Genomic DNA, 19,292 nt, shown 5'->3' on the forward strand with positions numbered 1-19,292 from the left:
CTCTATTCTGAAGAGAATGAGGTATGAACCATGATCCTAGGATATATAGTGACGATGCAGTAGCTGCTTGACTGAAAGTCTAAAAAATAACCCAAAATGCCAGGATCCGGAAAGGGTTAAGCTCAAAACTGGGGTTTTCGCTTATTTTTTAAAAAATATTAGTAATTGTTTACATATTTTTTTAGTAAATTACATGAGGTTTCGTAAAAAGTTATATAAGAAAAGAATACTTAAAGAATACTTGCTTAAATGTTGTTATAGTTAAGTAATACAGTATTGTACAGGACACTTACAAGTTTATTTAACATAACCTAAGGCACCACCTATGTTGAAATATTCTGAATGTCAAGGGGTAAAGTTTTTAAGTTTTTATAGCATTCATTACACATCATTTTCGCGTGGCTCAAACATAGCCATGCTTTACAAACTGTGCAGTAGTATTTAGTTTTGCTGTCTTTGCATCTGTGGCATCTTCCCCATTTTCCTGTCTCCGGAGAAGCTTGCCTGTCCACCTGGATGTCAGAAAATCTTGCTGCAAGAAGCCAAGTTTCATATGAGAGATTTGATTGCGTTGCGCGCTGCATAATGTAGGGCCTTGGCAGAGATTTTCCTAGCTTCTTGAGATAATCTTGTCTTGTCTTTTTATTTGGTTTGCCCTGGGAGTGAGATAGCCATTCAGTGCGGCAATGTTCATGACTGCGAAAAGAAGACGGAGTGGACAATGCCTGGTTCCTTTTGCGCCTGTGTATCATCTCTATTTGGGTTCGATTCCCTATTGGTGCGATTATAGGGACGATAACCCCGGCGATTGTTAAACATGAGTTGATTCCGTTATAATCGCCGGCCATTGTTATTGTTAGTTTCTGAGCCGTACCCACTAGGATACGGGGATCCAGTCAGGGTATAGCTCAGAAAGTCTGTTTGGCAACTTGTCGTCGCTTTATTTTTAATGGCAACTTTGGCTTGCCGGGCAAAATATCTCTTCGGATAGCAACTGACTTCTTTCTCACGGAGCAGCTAGTCGCGACGTAACTTCCGTAACGGTTTGACAAAGGTGGGATGCTATTACCCGTGACTCATTATGGGGAAGAGCATTCACTATGATGTCCACTAGTTCGGCCTTAGAAGGATTTTCTGCAATTTGATAACACAATTCTATGATTATCCAAACACAGTCCAAAAGGAACCCGTACTTAGAACTATCATAACTCAGCGACTGTAGATTGCGCTTCTGGAGCCGTTCAATGTGCTCATTGCAGTATCCTTCTTTGAATAGCATCAGAAAATCTATGTAACGTCAGATTCAGTATTTGATCGAGGCAAACAATGCACTTGAGGCCGCATCCAAGCACTTTTCCACGATTTGAAGTAGTTCACCGTCAGTCAGCTTATACATGTCTAAGTACTGTTGTAGTCTTCGTAAGAAGACACGGGGTAAACCATTGGTGATATTCCCGTCAAAGGTCGGGAAACGTTCAATGTCCCGCAGTAATACTTTAGAGCTCGTGCTTAAAGGAGCATGAAAAGAGCTCAAAGGAACCAGAGCGCTATTATGAAAACAAGGGAGGTTTCACGGGATTTGCCATGGACGACGTTGTCGGTGTACTAAACATTCCCGGATATCTGGAAGGGACTTTATGTGTAGTGTCAACCACATTCACTCCCACCCCCGGACCAACTGCACCTGCAACCGAGAATCCAGTACTACACATTCCTCCCTCACCCGGTAATACATCATGTAATTTAGTACCGCAACATAACGATGGGGCATTCACACTAATGACTGTGGTAGTCACGACGCTCGACTGAGTCAGCGTATTAAAACAACCCGACCATGGTTTCGAACTTGACTGTTGCATGGGATAATGCATTGCTATATCCAATACATCAGCCAACACCCTATTTTCTTTTTCAAAGCTAACTTTATTTTCGTCATCGGATGTTATCTATTGTACACTGTTACCGGTGAAGGGATAGGAAATATCCAACTTATTATTTCGACTAGATTTACCGATCTGACTCTGAAGGTTAGTTACTTCCTCTTGTATTTCACCAACTATCTTATTCACTGTATCCAGTTTTGTTTCCATTGATAAATTACTTAATGTTAAGTTCAATTTTACAATCTCAGCCTGCTGTTGCACAAATTTCTCATCTACCTGCCGAAATTTAACATCTATTTTTTTTTCAAATTTTCTATTAACAGTAGCTCCCTTAGTTTCCGTTTCTTGTTTTAAATAATCTATATTCTGTTGAGTTTCATACCTCACCCGATCGGTCTCCACAGACATTTCCTCCTCCAATTTACTTATTGAAAAAGCAAAGTGTGAGTACATATCATCAATTTTATGGCTTAATACTTCGAATCGAGCTTCAGTTTCTCGCTTCGAGATATCAAGCTTTTGCTCCATACTACTGAATTTTAGATACATTTTTCGTTTAATTTTTGATTATTCTGTTCCATTTTTTGTAGCAGATTTTGATTCATGTTATGCAGGATTTGTTGATTATCTCGTTCCGCATCTTGCAGCATTTGTTGATTATCTCGTTTCGCATCTTGCAGCATTTGTTGATTATCTCGTTTCGCATCTTGCAGCATTTCTTTTATTGCAAGGAGAATTGCATTATTGTTAGGTGGGATATTCTACATTTGCTCTACTACAGTTTTATCACTATTTACATGATATGAAAAATCATCGATGTGATTACTGTTCTTTTAATTGTTTTCGAGGTCAGATATGTCCGCGGGAGATATCTGGCCTCTATTTTTTGTAGTAGAATACCCGCGTTCCCCATCGGAATCAGGATGTTCGGTTTCTTTCAGTGTCGAGACATCCATCAGGTCACGAAACTGGTTTATTTTCTCGGCACATTCGTTACAATCTTTAACTATTTCCCTGTTCCTGATTCTTTCTTCATTTTCGAATGTATCATCCAAATCAGTGCAGGTGAAATGGATCCATTTTGTCTCACAACCGCTAAATCTTACCTGTCTACGTGAGACGCGGGTTTTTCTATCCCTTTCATTCAATGTACATTGTGTACATGGGACTTCTGTATCGCTCTGTGTCACGGCTGTTTTACTGTTCGTTGCCATAGTTTCAAAGTACAACACACACACACACACACACACACACACACACACACACACACACACACACATATATATATATATATATATATATATATATATATATATATATATATATATATACCAAATACTTACAAACTAACAAGACAAAATTTGTAAACCAAATACTATTCATAAAGTAGGGAACTCCCATTTTACACCATTCTTGATCAGCTTCCAACGTCTGAAATTTAGTTTTCCTAAAACTTAACACTTATTCCTTTTCCCTTTCGTACATAAGAAAACAGAAACAACAGAACAGCCAACAACTATAATCATACTCAATAAAGAAGTCCTACCATTTACATTCTTATGACTAACTCAAGATGTGCTCGACGTCAACTTTTGGTTCTCAACAAATAATTCCAGATCCGTTGCCATGGAAAAGAACCGTTTCCATGGTAACTATCCAAGTCACAGTCGCCAATTTCTGAAATAGATCGTCGTGACTGGGAAACGGGAAGTCGCTATATTTGAACTTCATCTTCAATCGGATAATTTATAAAATAAATTAAATAAATAAATTAATTTCAGAATTGTCGCTCTATGCGTATGTTTTGTTACTGGTTAATTTATATCGGACTTCCGAACAGAAACATAAAATGAATTTAATGACTGTCTATAGCGACAACTCCCAGTCACGACCCCTCTTCAGTTTTATTAGAAATAGGAAAAGGAAAAATGAAGAAGTCAAGAAGAAAGTAGAAGGAAAGAAGAAGAAAAGAAAGAAAGAAGGAACTAGAAATGATAAATTACTGGATAAAGATGAGAATATGGTAAAGGAACTTGAATAGTACTTAAAAAGGTGATTCATACCCGAATTTTATTATTTGAGAATCAATTTTGAATTTATTCTGAAGAGACACATGTTCCCTCATACTACACTGACCCGGATACAGGCAACTGCACGAGTGGGAGTCACCTTGACCCAGCCCAGGTGACGATAAGTATTAATTTAATCGTTTGTCTGCTATTTCCAGATGTTGAATAACCTTTATCCAGTAGCTGAATTTCCAGTGGAGATCGAACACACAGTTGAGTAAGTCAAGAAAAAAATCAAAGTAATTTACATATTTTCCGCAAATCAAAGTTCCTGAAATTCTTGAAGAAACTGTCGTTATGCTGGCTCATTCTGTTATTTCGGCTTTCCTTTCAGAGCCGATTTAGAATAATTTAGAGTTAGTTATCTAACATGATCTCGGCCACGTACCACTACACATACAATGTAGTATTACACACACATTGTACACACTATCGTCGTATATCAAGATTAAACGCTACCACTTAAAGCTAAATTTGTCATTCGTTCACGCACGCACGCATACATACAGGACAAAAGATTGATATATGTAAATCAGTTTAAAAGAAACTATAATCTAACTACAGTTGGTTAACATTTATTAAATCTATTGAGAAATTAAACGCAAAATGTTAAGAACATGCAAGTCTCATTACACATAGAATCTTGGATTTTGATATTGACAGGAGAATTAAAGAAGGAGAAACACAAAATAGTTTAAATTTTGATAAAATAAAACTAAAGTGGAAAATTTAGTAACATTCTATTATATCTCATATGAAAGGAAAAAGAACTTAAGATGATGGTTAAGCGAGTCCATATCTCATATGAAAGAAAAGAAAGAAACTTAAAAAGATGACTAAACGAGTCCTTTCCCGTGCTTTCAGTTGACCTTTTATGTCACGCGTTCGTAAGCACTCTTTGGTGTCCATGTACTTAATTTCACTTTATTTAGGTATGCACACATGAAATGATATTAATAGATTGTGAGTAACACATATTCAGTTCGTAAACTTATTTGTTTATGCATTTGTTCAATTTCCGAAATTAGTAAACAAAGTTTTGTCACTAATTACACAGTGACTACGTCACTCATTTTTCATTCCATTTATTATCTCGTCCATTTACTTTTAAATCACTATCACCTTGTATCACATTAGATGCACACATCTATATTTATAATAACACAATGTAGAGAAAAACGATTTTTTTTAGGTTCAAAGAGATTTTGCTTTTGTATCAAGACCACAATTACTGATGTGGAAAACTGTTCAGATTCGAGAATTCGTATATGATGAATGAAATTGAAATGTAACTGTACAGGACGATTTCAGGTTTATGGACTTGAGGGTAAATTTGATTATAAATTAGGATTACGATGACCTGCCTTAATTTTATGCCACATGCAGTTAGTATAACAACAGATTATGTTAATATTCACATATATTAATTAACCCCATTACAAAGATTGAAGATAATGTCTAACATGGGGCGGTATACTTTAAATTTACATTTTATATTTGTCGAATTTTCCGAAATTATGGCAACCAACAACCGTTCGGGGTAGGCACCAAGACCCTTTACACATATTTATCCACGTAATTCAATATTATGCGTCTTCAATATCACATTTATATTCGACACGTATTTATATTTCAACATACATAAATTCAATCATAATTTAATCCTTCAAATCACTGACCCCGATTAATAAAATTCTAAGGTTGCAACACTTCACACAAGAAAATCCGACAATATAACAACTAATTAACAGCGCATAATGCTGAAGATTTATATTCTCAAACAATTTCAAAAGAGTGGACATTCAATGTGCAAGGCAGGCACGTAAAGACAGATATTATAAATATATTTTTACAATTTACTATCCTAATAATGAACTCTTAAAAATGTTAATAAGACTTATGGGCCCAAACATCTACACAGCATTCATCTCTATGGTGATTAATAGAAACAGAAGTAGAAATAACGAATAGTACAACGGAGAATTTCAAATGGACAATGATAAAAGAGACCAAAGCAAAGTTGGATTATATACGGGACTATCGCTCGCCATTGCGGCGGGTCAAATTGCAGTGGAAACGGTCCCTCGATATTAGACATAAATGAATACTTACACGAATTGTGTCTCGCAACATCTCAGTCAGAAATTCAGGTTCAAATGATGTGTTAAATGGTAAAAATTGTCAAGTTAAAAACTTGTGAGGGAGGTTAAAAATTCTTAGGAAAGAGAATAGAGAGACAGATAGAGAAGAGGAAACAGCGGCGCGCCAAAGGAAATAAGCTAGGACGCTAAAATTACAAAGATAAATTGTCGAATTTTATATGACAATCGTCAACTTTAGAGCCAAATATATATCTTCATATGCCGAAAGAGATGGCCTACTAAATATGTGGCCTAAAATAAATATATCTCCAAGCTCATAAGCTAGTCTATGTCCTGAGCAGGATTTCCACAGAGCTTAACGGAGTGAGAAAATTTGAAATTGCAATCTGACGACAGAATAGTGTAATGTAGGCAAAATTCAGTTTAAGAATAAACGTAAAGTTCTTTTTTATTAATTATTTAATTACAAGACTATATAACATATTGTGCTTTTCAGAGCAGTTAGTTGGTAATTTAATTCATCTATGTATCTATTCGTATGGATCACAACTGCTATATGTGCCTCAATAATCACGGAAAAAGGGTAATTTTTGAGTTAACTAGTTTCTTAAGTCTCGGGGAAACAAAACAAAAAACTAGTTCCTCACCGAACGCTAGATGGCGTTGCAATATGAAAATAAACTTTGCACTCCCAAACACGGTTTGTAATATAGTGAAAGCTAACTATGCGTTATATACCATAAGATAACGATACGGAATTACTATAAGTTTGCATTATGGATCAATGTACTTATTACAACGGACCAAAAGAGATGAATAATTAATAAGCAACAATATATAGTCCTTAAATAGATTAATTATACATGCACACACACACACACACACATCACTGCTACTAACAACATACAAAATTACATATATGCATGTCATATCACAAATCAAATAAGAAAATGAAATGAAATGAAATCTCTGAGTTTTACGTCCCACGGTTATGCCGGTTAGGCTAAAGGAGACGGTGATTATGAGAAATGAATGAAATGGTGGAATGAAGAAAGTGGGAGGAAACGGGAGAACCCCGAGAAAACCCACGCACACGGTGTTTGTCCACCACAAAGTTCACTTGGCGGGGGCTGGGATCGAACCCGGGACCCCAAGCACCAGAGGTGAACGCTCTACCACTGAGCCACCGTGACAAATCAAATAAGAAAACTACACATACTAATATATATATATTATATATATTACACAAATTAACTATGCATATACCTAACAAATCACAAATTTCGCCATTCTAAACCGGCTTGGGAAGTGAGAAGGGAGGAACGAGGATCAGAGCCAGGTGACACTTCTATCAAACTAATCCTTTTTTCCCAATTACAAAATTATATCAATGCCTCGGGAGGGACATATTAAAACTATTAACTAAAGAAGGTCCCTTTCCTGAGGGGAAGAGAACCGTTATGAAATTATTTAACACATTTCCTTTGGATGCTATTGTCAATTTAGGAATGAATGGAACTCCCTGTTAATGTTTACACTGACATAATAGTAATTAACTCAACTACAAACAAACCTACACATACTGCCATGATAATAGAAAAATCACATGTACTACGTACACAAAACTATACTCGGACAGGCTACCGCACCCTAGTTAGCTTTGGAAGGGTAAAAGGGATATTCTAAACGTCAAAACTTAGTTCAAAAGATCACTTAAAATCTAAAAAATTGATGCACTGCACAATGAATCCTGTCCTTGTCTATCGGTATTCACCAATATGGCGTCTGCTGAGCTGAATTCCTTATTTTAGATTTTTAGACTAATTTCACTGCAGAATTTAACAGTTCAGGGTTCCCTATTACTTCTGAAACGTTTATTTAACTAATTTGTACATTATTACCTGAATTCTACTGCTTTTTACCGTCGAGATTCCGAATTTTCCAAGAGCCGAATTAACGTTGTCTAACTTCAGGCGTGTCCAAAGCATAACAAGGTGAAGGCACGGTGTATGTTCTAAAGCGAAATATAGTTCCCAATCAGAGCAGAGGAATTTTGGCGGCGGAAAATACAAAACGAATGAAAAATAGTGAAAACTGGATGAACTCGAATTTTGGGAGGATATGGGCATCTGAGGGACGAAGCGGGTCCAAATTATTCTAACAAATATCAGATTGGTGGACAATTTCAGAAAATGCCGTCCTATTACTGACCTATGTTTCTTTTATCGCATTAAGATGTAAAATTTCCAAAATCATCCATTTGAAATGACTATATACAGAAATTACAATGAAATACTATATAAACAAAGAAATTATTCTGAAGCTCCTGCGTCAATTTTGGTTTAAATAAAGAACAAACGAATTTAACACATAGGCCAAAAAAGTATGTGTTAAAAATTTACAACGCACGGTATGTGCGAAAAGTATTGGTCCTAAAAATTATAATACCTAAACTGTGATGGCACATTACTCAGATACCTCACTTTTTTCTAATGCATTCCTCTATTACCCTCTGTTGCTACGTATCAGATAATTTCAGCACACGTAGTTCCAATAGTGTGCAACGCTGTACCACTAAACTTCAGTATTATGTTCAGTGGTAAGAGTGAATTTTAAATCTGTGCACATTTGTGTGTGGTGTTATTTCAAACGAAATGCTTTATGTTGAGTTGGTATCTCTGCTTCATCTATCGCAACACTGTTTCGACACGACATTTTGTTCTCATTATTTTTGTGCACCTTTTGTTTCGATTGCTTTAATGGTTTTCAAGATATTTACTTTGAACGTACTTAATTCCATGATATAATTTTTTTGGATATTCAAATGTTGAAGATCCGTACTTCTTATCCTTCTGATCCATAGCACCTTAAATTTTGTTCATTTTCATTTCTCGTGATTTCTATCAGATGTACTATGTGGCAATCAGATTTGAGCGAGAATTTGTGGGACATTCCCTTCTCTCAGTTTTCTCAAAAAAATGTTCTAGCGATTTGTTATTTTATAAATTAACTAGCCTTTGGCTAACTGGGGTTTCCGTCCCCAGATCCGTGCGTTTGCTCGGCGTAGGTCTCGCACCTCTTATACCTACAACTCTACTAAATTTCAAGTTTCTTTTCGTATTACAACTATCTAAAATATAAGATGTTGTATCTCAAGAAAATACCCATTACTTCATTCCCCCTTTATACCCCTTAGAAACTAAAAATATGCACCTTTGGCAATATTCCTGTGATTCAGTTCGGGATGGCTACAATCATGCAAAATTTCATCATTCTTATCCTGCCAGAAGTACCTAAACATTTTGGAGGTAGATGTTCTATAGAACATGGGAAAGATTTTTCAGTTCCCATAAAACCACTCTACGGTTGGAAATTTATATTTTTGGTGATTTACATAGTTAACGCTAATGGAAACGTACAGGTATACCGAATTTCAAGTTTTTATTCCAATTGTAAGTATCTAACATATGAGTTTAAAAGTCCAAAAAAGCCCGTTTAAATAAGACGGGGAATTTCTTCATTCTCCCTTTAGACTCCCTAAAAATTAAAAAAAATACTGACTTTTGTCAATCTTCCTGTGGGTTTGTCCCGAAAAGCTACAATCATGCCAAATTTAATCATTGTAGTCCTACAGGAAGTGCCCAATAATTTTGGGGTGTGGAAGATGTCCTATATAAATAACATGGGGAAGATTTTTCAGTTCCCTATAAAGCCACTCTAAAGTTGATTTTATTTTATTTTTATTGATTTATATAGGTACAGCTAACGAAAACGTACAATCATACAGAATTTTAAGTTTTTATTCCAATTGTAAGTATCTAACATATGATTTTAAAAGTACAAAAAAGCCCGTTTAAATAAGACGGGGAATTTCTTCATCCCCCCTTCAGACCCCTAAAAATTAAAAATATTCAATTTTGGCAGTTTTCCTGTGTTAGTACTGAAAAGCTACAATCATGCTAATTTCACCTTTCCATGTTAACCGGAAGTACCACTTTATTTTATGTCAGTTCATGTAGTTTTATATATAGTTAGAATATTTCACTAATAACCGTGCAAAATTACATAATTCATTTTTCTTACAGTTCCAGCTAATTTACAAGTAGTAAACCACGTTTCTCACTATCAAGAGGAATCAAACAATAGATATAGGGTACTTGTTAATAATGTATATTTTATCGTACCGTACATAAATAAATAAATATTTATTCCAGCAGAATAACAATTATCTCCTGCATCGGTGTGGCAGCGGACGTAACTTTTACCACTATAAAAAATGTGTGTTTATCGCTTTTCTCTTATCTTATAGATATATACACATGAGAGTTTATTTAATGTATACCATAGCTCTCAAGGCAGATTTTTTTCTTTATGTTTATTAGAGCGTATTTAGTTTTATTTATAGGAAGTGCCTTTGGAAGTTTACGATGTTATTCTGGCAATGTTAAGACAACGACTTCTCCTTTTTTGAATTTTCTGCTAGCCGAGCTGTCATGTCAGTTGATAGTGTGAATCTTAAGATGTTTTTTTTCTTTCATTTCAGGAACTCATCACTGACCGATGTAACATCTATTCCATCATGACGGTAGTAATTACTTTACAAGTTACGAAGTTGACATTTATAAGGCTCCTAAGTTTGTTATGTCTACTACACTTGTGCATTGCTGATATGCCCTATGGATCTCAGTAAGTTTATCAGTGTGTTCAGCGTTCAAATGTTATACATAGATCTAATACTTTCCACGGAATAAATTGTTTCGAGCAACCAGGGGTTTACCATGCATTTCTTTTTTGGAGAGGTCCGTAACATTTTCAGGGGGACAGACTTTTACATATTAAAAGGGAACCGAAATTCTTGTTTCAAAATGTGAAAACATTAGTTACCCACTATGCATATGCTACATATATATTACATATATTATTATTATTTGTAGTTGAACATGGGTTTTGACATGGTGCAAAATTATAATTACGGATTGTAGAATTACAAGAATCACAGGTTATACCCAGTGATGAAAATTTTCCGGAAAATTTTCCGATTCATAAAAACATACTCCACGTATTCCTATATTGTTGTTTAGCCGTGATGTGAGGCGGAAAATTTTCTTCTATATTTTTCCGGAAAATTTTCCGTTCTTAACAAATATCAGTGATCAAGTAACAATTCCTCAGTATTCATAAAATTGATTGAATTTATGTATAGAAATGTTAAAAATTGAAAGATCATTTAAAGAATCTGAAAATTTTCATGGCTCAGACAATTTTCTGTACTATGTAGGAACAAGTGAAACAATTTTTCATGAATCGAAGAATCGTCTGTCCTGTACAGCGATGAAAATTTTCCGCAAAATTTTGAAAAGGAAAATTTTCCGATTCATAAAAACATACTCCATGTATTCCTATATTGTTTAGCCGTGATGTGAGGTGGAAAATTTTCTTCTATATTTTTCCGGAAAATTTTCCGTTCTTAACAAATATCAATGATCAAGTAACAATTCCTCAGTATTCAAAAAATTGATTGAATTTATGTATAGAAATGTTAAAAATTGAAAGATCATTTAAAGAATCTGAAAATTTTCATGGCTCAGACAATTTTTTGTACTATGTAGGAACAAGTGAAACAATTTTTCATGAATCGAAGAATTGTCTGTCCTGTACAGCGATGAAAATTTTCCGCAAAATTTTGAAAAGGAAAATTTTCCGATTCATAAAAACATACTCCATGTATTCCTATATTGTTTAGCCGTGATGTGAGGTGGAAAATTTTCTTCTATATTTTTCCGGAAAATTTTCCGTTCTTAACAAATATCAATGATCAAGTAACAATTCCTCAGTATTCATAAAATTGATTGAAATCATGTATAAAAATGTTTAAAATTGAAAGATTGTTTAAAGAATCTGAAAATTTTCATGGCTCACACAATTTTCAGTACTAGGTAGGAACAAGTGAAACAATGTTTCATAAATCGAAATATTTTGTGTCTTGTATGCAAAAATTGAAGAACTTTTTATAAGTCGGAAAATTTTCATAATTTTAAAGCAAAAAGTAAAACAACTTTTTGTGAATCAGAAAGTTGTATTGCTCTGTAGAAACAAATGTAAGGAATTTTCATGAATCGGAAAATTTTCATCACGATGTAGAAACATATGAAAAAACTTTTCATAATCCGGGCAGTTTTGGATATTATGTATAGTGATGTTAGGTGGAAAATTTTCCACTATATTTAACTGCACATTGAGATATACAATTCCTGTAGAGGAAAATTAGACAGCGACAATTTATAATTTTCCAATTAGATTACGGGAACCAGAAAATTTTCTAATATTTCAAGTTGGGATGTAAAAATTTACATAGTGTTTTTCTCTACTTCTTCAATTTTTCCATATAAGACAGAAAATATTTCGATTCAGGAAAAGTTGTTTAACTTGTTCCTACATAGTACTGAAAATTGTCTGAGCCATGAAAATTTTCAGATTCTTTAAACGATTTTTCACTTTTTTTTACATTTCTGTACATGAATTCAACCAATTTTATGATTGCCGAAGTATTGTTACTTCATTACTGATATTTTTTTTAGAACGGAAAATTTTCCGGAAAATTTCCGGAAATGGAAAATTTTCCGCGGAAAATTTTCCACCTCACATCACTAGTTATACCAATAAACTATTCACAAGAAAAGAAGAAGCTATTTTAGGAAGCCTATTTGTTTGACTTCATTTTTAGATATGAAAAAATGGAGAAAAATCGAAGAAAAAGTAATTTTCAGGCACTGTTATGCATATAGTAGGTTAATACAATAGCAATTGTGCGCATCCAGTTAGATAAAAGAGAGTAATGAAGTTGATGATTAATCTGCATCAATAGCGTAGGCAGGGCGCTAACTCAGCTCAAGCCATCCCCCCTCAGTGATGTCAAACTGGAATCTTATAAAATTCCATCTTGAAAGGCAGAAATTCCAAGTTTGATCATAAATTTCCCACGCACCATACTAATTACAAAATTTTCAAAATTTGTAAAATATGAAAATTAAAACTACTACACTTTACTTACTGTTTGATATTTGAGTTTTAATGAGTGTTTTCCTTAATTAAAAGAGACTATTGAAATTGTTGATGAAAACACGAACATTTTGTTGTAAGAATTTAGTATCTTCATCACGTTTTTGTGCCATAATGTTCTACTGAACATAATGATACAAGATAAACTTCATTATCTAGTTATTTCGTGTGAGAAGTTTTAGAAATTGGCTATTTCTTGTGTGGTAATTTACTTTACTCGTTCATGATTTTCTTAAAATTCCGAGTACAATTTACGTTTCTTGTTGCTTGGGTTTTTGAGATTCACGAATTCCTGTATAAATCACTTTCACATTAACATGCACTTTCAAATAATAAAATTTGACAACACTGGTTTCGCGTTTAGTCAAGCATTATTATCTTACTTAATGCTCATGGAGAATTTTGTTAGCGTTGTTGAAATAAACCTATGATAAATTTCATATATGCTGCCAATTTTGACAAAAATTCCCTGTATCCAGGGCCGGATTTAGGGTGGGTGCACCGGAGCAAATGCACTCCCTTCGCTGTAAATATACACTGTCTAGAAAGAGAACCTAGCACTGAAAGATCATCATTCTCCGAAACTTTCTGCTGTCGTCTCCGTTTGAGGCTTAAGAGAAAGCTTAGTTTTGCAAAAGCAATAATTTGTTGATTTTCTAAAGGTTGAAGGAAGAGGACTCACTGAACAAAGTAATATTCCTCATTCACACCACAGATAGTCTAAAGGCATTTAGAAACTTAAACATTTAAATCTAATGTAGTGGTAGTTTTGGTGGCCCTGCCTGTATCCCTATTCAAAAAATTAATCTAAAAAATTCCAACATTATGGGATTTTCCCCACGAGTTGGCATCCCTGTCCATCGTACTTACAGTGATACCGAAATGGATTCTACTTTCATATAGTATGTTCCATTGGTAACTCCGATGTTGCGAGTCTTTTTGTAGATATACTTTGTTACGAGAAGCAAGCATTACATAAAAACATTTAAAGAAAAAAAACTTATTCTCATAAGCTCTATCTTTAATCCTACTCAAGATTTCAGCATACTAGTTACATACTGTATTCTTCATCTTTTTCAACATGGCTAAGCGGTTAACGTATACACCTTTCTCTTGGGAGACCCGGGCTCAATTCCGGAGTCATGTGGTTCGGATCTCACTTTAAGCGGCAAATCCAAGTCTCGTATTGCCTCGTTGCTGAAAGGGATGCTAAACTCAAACATCAAATCAATCAAATCATATTTTTCAACTCTTTTTCGTAACCATGTACTTCAAAAATTACCATCTACGCGTGCGAATAGAGAGCACTAAAAACGAAAGTGGACGTTTAAATAATAATAATAATAATAATAATAATAATAATAATAATAATAATAATAATAATAATAATAATAACAATAATAATAATAATAATAATAATAATTATTATTATTATTATTATTTAGCTCCTGTTTAGCTGCATTGTTAGCGTGCGTGACCGGGACCACTACAATTTTCTGGTATTGACTTGCGGAACTGCCTGAATAAAGAGGAATCGAACTCCGCTCCAGAGAGCCAGAAATAATGGCGCCTGGGAACCGATGCACTTTGCCCTCATCACTCAGTTGAACATGAGCCATCTGACTGGTCATAGCTTTTCATGGCTGTAGCGCAGGGAGGTTTAAGTTACTACCGTTTAGCAAATTTAACCAGTATTTCAATTCTGTGTAACTAAAGAAAACCGAAAAGAATGTAACTTATTTCTTATTTGTCTCTCTTGCAATTCGCCTCACCTCTGTGTACGGCAAGAAAAGACTAAACTTCGTTTTGCAAGCGCCCGTGAAGTACTCTGGCCTACCACATGGACCACATTTCACTGATGACGCCACATAATGCTTGGCGTATGTGTGTGTATTAGTACACTTCTTCGTTATGGTCATTATTAATATTAATGACGTTTCTGGGTATGACACTGATCATTATTGCACTAATTACGAGGGTCATTTAACTCAAAGTGGCAACATAGTTGTGAAATGGAATGTAGTGAATTACTCACCTCAAGAAGCTTACAGTCCTTCGATGTAGTCTCTGCCAGCCTGTGAAACCTTCGCCAGATGTCTGGTAACCGTTGAATAATTGTCAAGGTCTCACTTTGTGAGAGTGTGTTGACAGTGCGTCTTAGCGTCCTAAGGCACGAACAATCCTGGGAATGTCTCTGAAACGTTTGTTCCTGAGAGGTCCTTTCACTTTTGAGAAAAGATCAAAATTGCAGGGGCTCACATCTGGGGAGTATGACGGGTGCTCCAATAGCTCCCAACCCCATTGTCGTAACAGAGTCTGTACTGGATTCGCTGTATGGTATCTGGCATTGTCGTGTAGGAGAATTGGTCCAGACTCTAGCGCCGCAATGCTGATCGCAAATGGTGACTGAGATATGAAGCATAGTATGCAGCATTGACGGGAACGCCCGGTGGAATTTGATGTGACAGGATAATGCCTTCGTGGTCGTATTACATTATCATCATCACCTTCTCGTTTGCTGGCTCTTGCCTAAGCTTTTTCGGTCGTGGAGATTCTTGGTGGCGCCATTCACTCGACTGACGTTTCAATTCAGGCTCGTAGGATCTTCCCCACGTTTCGTCACTTGCAATAATGTGGTGCAAGAAGTAATCACCTTTCTCATTGTAACGTTGAATGTGTAGGCGTGCACATTCCCACGTATGACACTTTTGAACCTCGGTCAGAGCATGGCGTATCCATCTGGGTGCAATTTTCCGCATGCCAAGATCTTGTGTTAGCATGCGAAACATTTATCCGCAAGAAATGTTCAGCTCCTGAGCCAATTCACTACAAGTCCAGCGCCGATCACCGTCAAGCAGTGTCCGTAGTCTTGCAAGATGAATTTCGTCCGTAGCCGTTCACATATGCCTTCGAACGTGCATGTTGTCTGTTGACTGTCGTCCCGCCTGAAATGGTGTAACCCATCTCGCCACCGTCCTATACGGTAGAGCAGCTTCACCACAAGCCTCTACTAATCCTCTGTGAATTGTCTTAGCATTTCGACCTCGTGCCACCTGGAGTTTCATAAACACACGCTGTTCTGCACGCGTGAACATAGCGTTAGGGCGGTATTTCACACAACAATCACTTTAACAGTGTCTACTCGCCAGACACATCGTAATATGGGCCCGCAGCAGCGTTAAACTGACTCGTACACATCTATGGAACTCACTACGTTCGTCATTTGTCTCCTGCCCACACGATACTCCAATCGTAGCAGTGTTGCCAGTTCGACTTAAATGACTCTGGTATTTGCGTTGCATTATAATTATTATAATGTGTTGACGTCGTTTAGATATTTTCCTTTCGTATCTGTATAGAAGTGACTCAGGAGCGTCATTTCAGATTTTGCTTGGGGGGGGGAACCCTTCGATATAAGTAAAATTTCGCGTTTTTCACTCATTTACTACTACTCTATTGATAAAATCTATATAAATCTCAAACTCAGTGGGGGGGGGGGCAAATGCCCTTCCCTGCCCCCTTAAATGACGCCCCTGAAGTGACTCACTCATTAACATAAGTCTGTACTACGTACTATAGCTAGAAACATAAAATGTGGGCAGGAAGTCCGTTTTACCAGGAAAACAACGGATAAGGAAGAATTTTTTTTTTTTTAAATACGTGTCTCAAGGTAAGTTAAAAAAGGGTGTCAAATCTTTTTTCCAAGATTGAAATGTCTCACATTAGGAAGATAAAACTTGGCATGGGCTTGTCATTAAAAATAACTGTACACTTGTTTCAGCATTTTTCGAAAATTCCGAAGAAAAGGAGACAATTTCTATCTTACAAATTTCGATTCTTTATTGTGAAACTGCCAAATGTAATGATTCACTAAATTTAGAAGTGTGAAATTTGGGATTTTACCTCTTAATTAAAAAATAAGAGAATACATGTTTCGACAATTCGGCTGCTAATGGAAAAAGGGAAAATTTCTAAAATATTCAAACTTCTGCATCTTTATATAGAAAAACTCTTCCGAGTATTTGTTTTAGTTGAGGTTATGAAGTCAGGCACATAAACTTCTAATTAAAATTAATCGAAAATGTGTTTCAGTGTTTTCAAAAATTCATGTCTTACGGAAGACAATTTATAGTATTGAAATTTTCGATTCTTTGTTCAGAAAGTACTTAGTGTGAGTATCCGTATAAGTTGGAAACGTGAAATTTATTATTAAACTAATAATAAAAATCGTAGAACATGTGATGCGATGTTTTGGAAACTTTTGCTTCTAAAAGGAAAAAGACAACTTTTTTTTTTTTTTTTTTTTTAACAATATTCAAATTTCCGGTTTAGTGCTTATTAAAGCTTATTTTTTCGGTGAGAAAATTTGGTACTTCTATTTGTTCTATTATAAGTATTCGTTATTTGCTGTAGTAAACATATTTAAATATATAAGTACCTAAGGAACGAACTCCTTTTGGGCAGGCAGGAAGTCGTTTACCATGGGAAACCAGGGCCCCATTTCCCCCTCCTGCTTACTCCCTTGTTACAAATATTACGTTGACTGAAAAAAGAAACCTAAGAATATTCTGACCTTATTACTTTTAAAGCAACTTTTCCCTCGAGTGTGTTGTTTCTTATGGGTAAATTAAAATCAAGTGTACATTTTCTTACAAGGATTTTGGCGATCGTAGCCTCTAAGATATGTGAAATAATGCCTAAAATTATTGTCGCATGTTTATAAATGTTGTTGTATTAATACAATTTGATAACGATTTCGCCCGGTATTTCTTATAATGTTATTATGTGTATAATGAGCAGAGACATGTATGTGGTAAATTTCATGTCAAAAGAGCAGTAAATAAGAACAATATAACGAAAAGAAACTTTTCCTGTCCATTTAGCAACATTTTGTTTCACTCATTTTAATTTTCGTATTTATAATTCTTTTCCTATAAAAATACCTTGCAAAATCATTATCAGATTATATTATCACAACAAGACAGTTATAGATGTGCGACAATCATTTTGGACATAACTGTACATCTGCTTGATTAAAAAATAACTTTGTAATCTGTTAAACACTAGTTTAGGCTTCCACACTATGTTATTCTTAAGTGTTGGACGTGCTATGTTCATCTGTCTGTCTACAGGTATCAAAGCTAAAACGGCAAGAGATATCGGGAATAGGTTTCTTGCAATCGATTCAAAGTCCCAAAATACATTCTATGTCATCCGCTGACCATCTATTTAAGTGAAAAGGGGTATAGAAATGATCCTCTTCCGGTTTCAATGTTGAGAACAAAAGCGGCAACAGATAGCGACAAGCGGTATTTTAGAATCGATTTAACGCTTGAGGAAAAAGGTACCATCTTCACTCGCATATCTCTCCCGAAACCGAAAGTGGTAGAAATTTACTAGTATTCCCAGTTTAACTATGAATTTGTATAGAGCGGAAACGGTAAGAGATCGAGAAACAGTTTTCTGCAATAGATTAAGTATCCAGAAAATACGTCTATCTCTGACTTTATTACTCTCCTCAAATCGGAAGTAGTAAAAATTTACTGCCATTTCCAGTTAAAATATTTCTTCATGTTGCAAAAACGTTAAGAAGTAGACCGAAATGGCTTTTTAGATTCGGGTTCAGCGTCCCGGGAATAAGTCCCATCTCTGGTCTTATGTCTGTACTATACAACGGGAAGTAATAGATTTACCACTACTAATTTCAGTATTGAATTTCCATAGTTTGGAGCAGTGGCGGCTCTAGAGTTCTACAGCGGGAAAATCACATCGGCAGTGGCAGTAAAACTGTTTTGTACCCCTTTTCGTTGCCGCAAAATCATTCCCCAGGCTTTAAATTCTCGAGTAATGTAAATTAAATACAATTCCTAGTATTACGTCCCATGGCATTGCTCTCTAACCTAAAGAAGACGAATGAATTAATGAAAATGAATTATGACGAGAATGTAGGAGGAAACGGGAGATCTCGGAGCAAACTCTTGGACAAGATGCTCTCCACTACAAACTAGCGTGGGCGGTGATCAAACCAGGGACATCTTTCACCACAGATAAGCCCTCTCTCCTTGAGCCACATTGTCCTCCACTCAATCGACTCTGTAAAAATCATTCGGTTACAAACTTAAAAGATTGTAATTTGAGAAGTGTACAAAAACTAGGTAATAGTGAAAAGTTAACTAGTT

At 35.5% G+C, this 19,292-nt stretch overlaps 1 protein-coding gene across 1 annotated transcript in view; it reads left to right on the top strand.

Moving 5' to 3' along the window:
• Positions 1-19,292, top strand: part of LOC145683884 (cubilin-like) — a 1,291,374-nt gene that overhangs the window by 103,363 nt on the left and 1,168,719 nt on the right. Inside the window, exon 2 of the mRNA XM_081755522.1 lies at positions 10,598-10,740. Coding sequence (XP_081611648.1) covers positions 10,634-10,740 — 107 coding nt within the window. The 5' untranslated portion in view covers positions 10,598-10,633. The remainder of the gene's footprint in view (positions 1-10,597; positions 10,741-19,292) is intronic.

This window comes from Thermobia domestica, chromosome 4 (genome assembly GCF_964235325.1).
Source record: "Thermobia domestica chromosome 4, izTheDome1.hap1.1, whole genome shotgun sequence".
NCBI lineage: Eukaryota > Metazoa > Arthropoda > Insecta > Zygentoma > Lepismatidae > Thermobia > Thermobia domestica.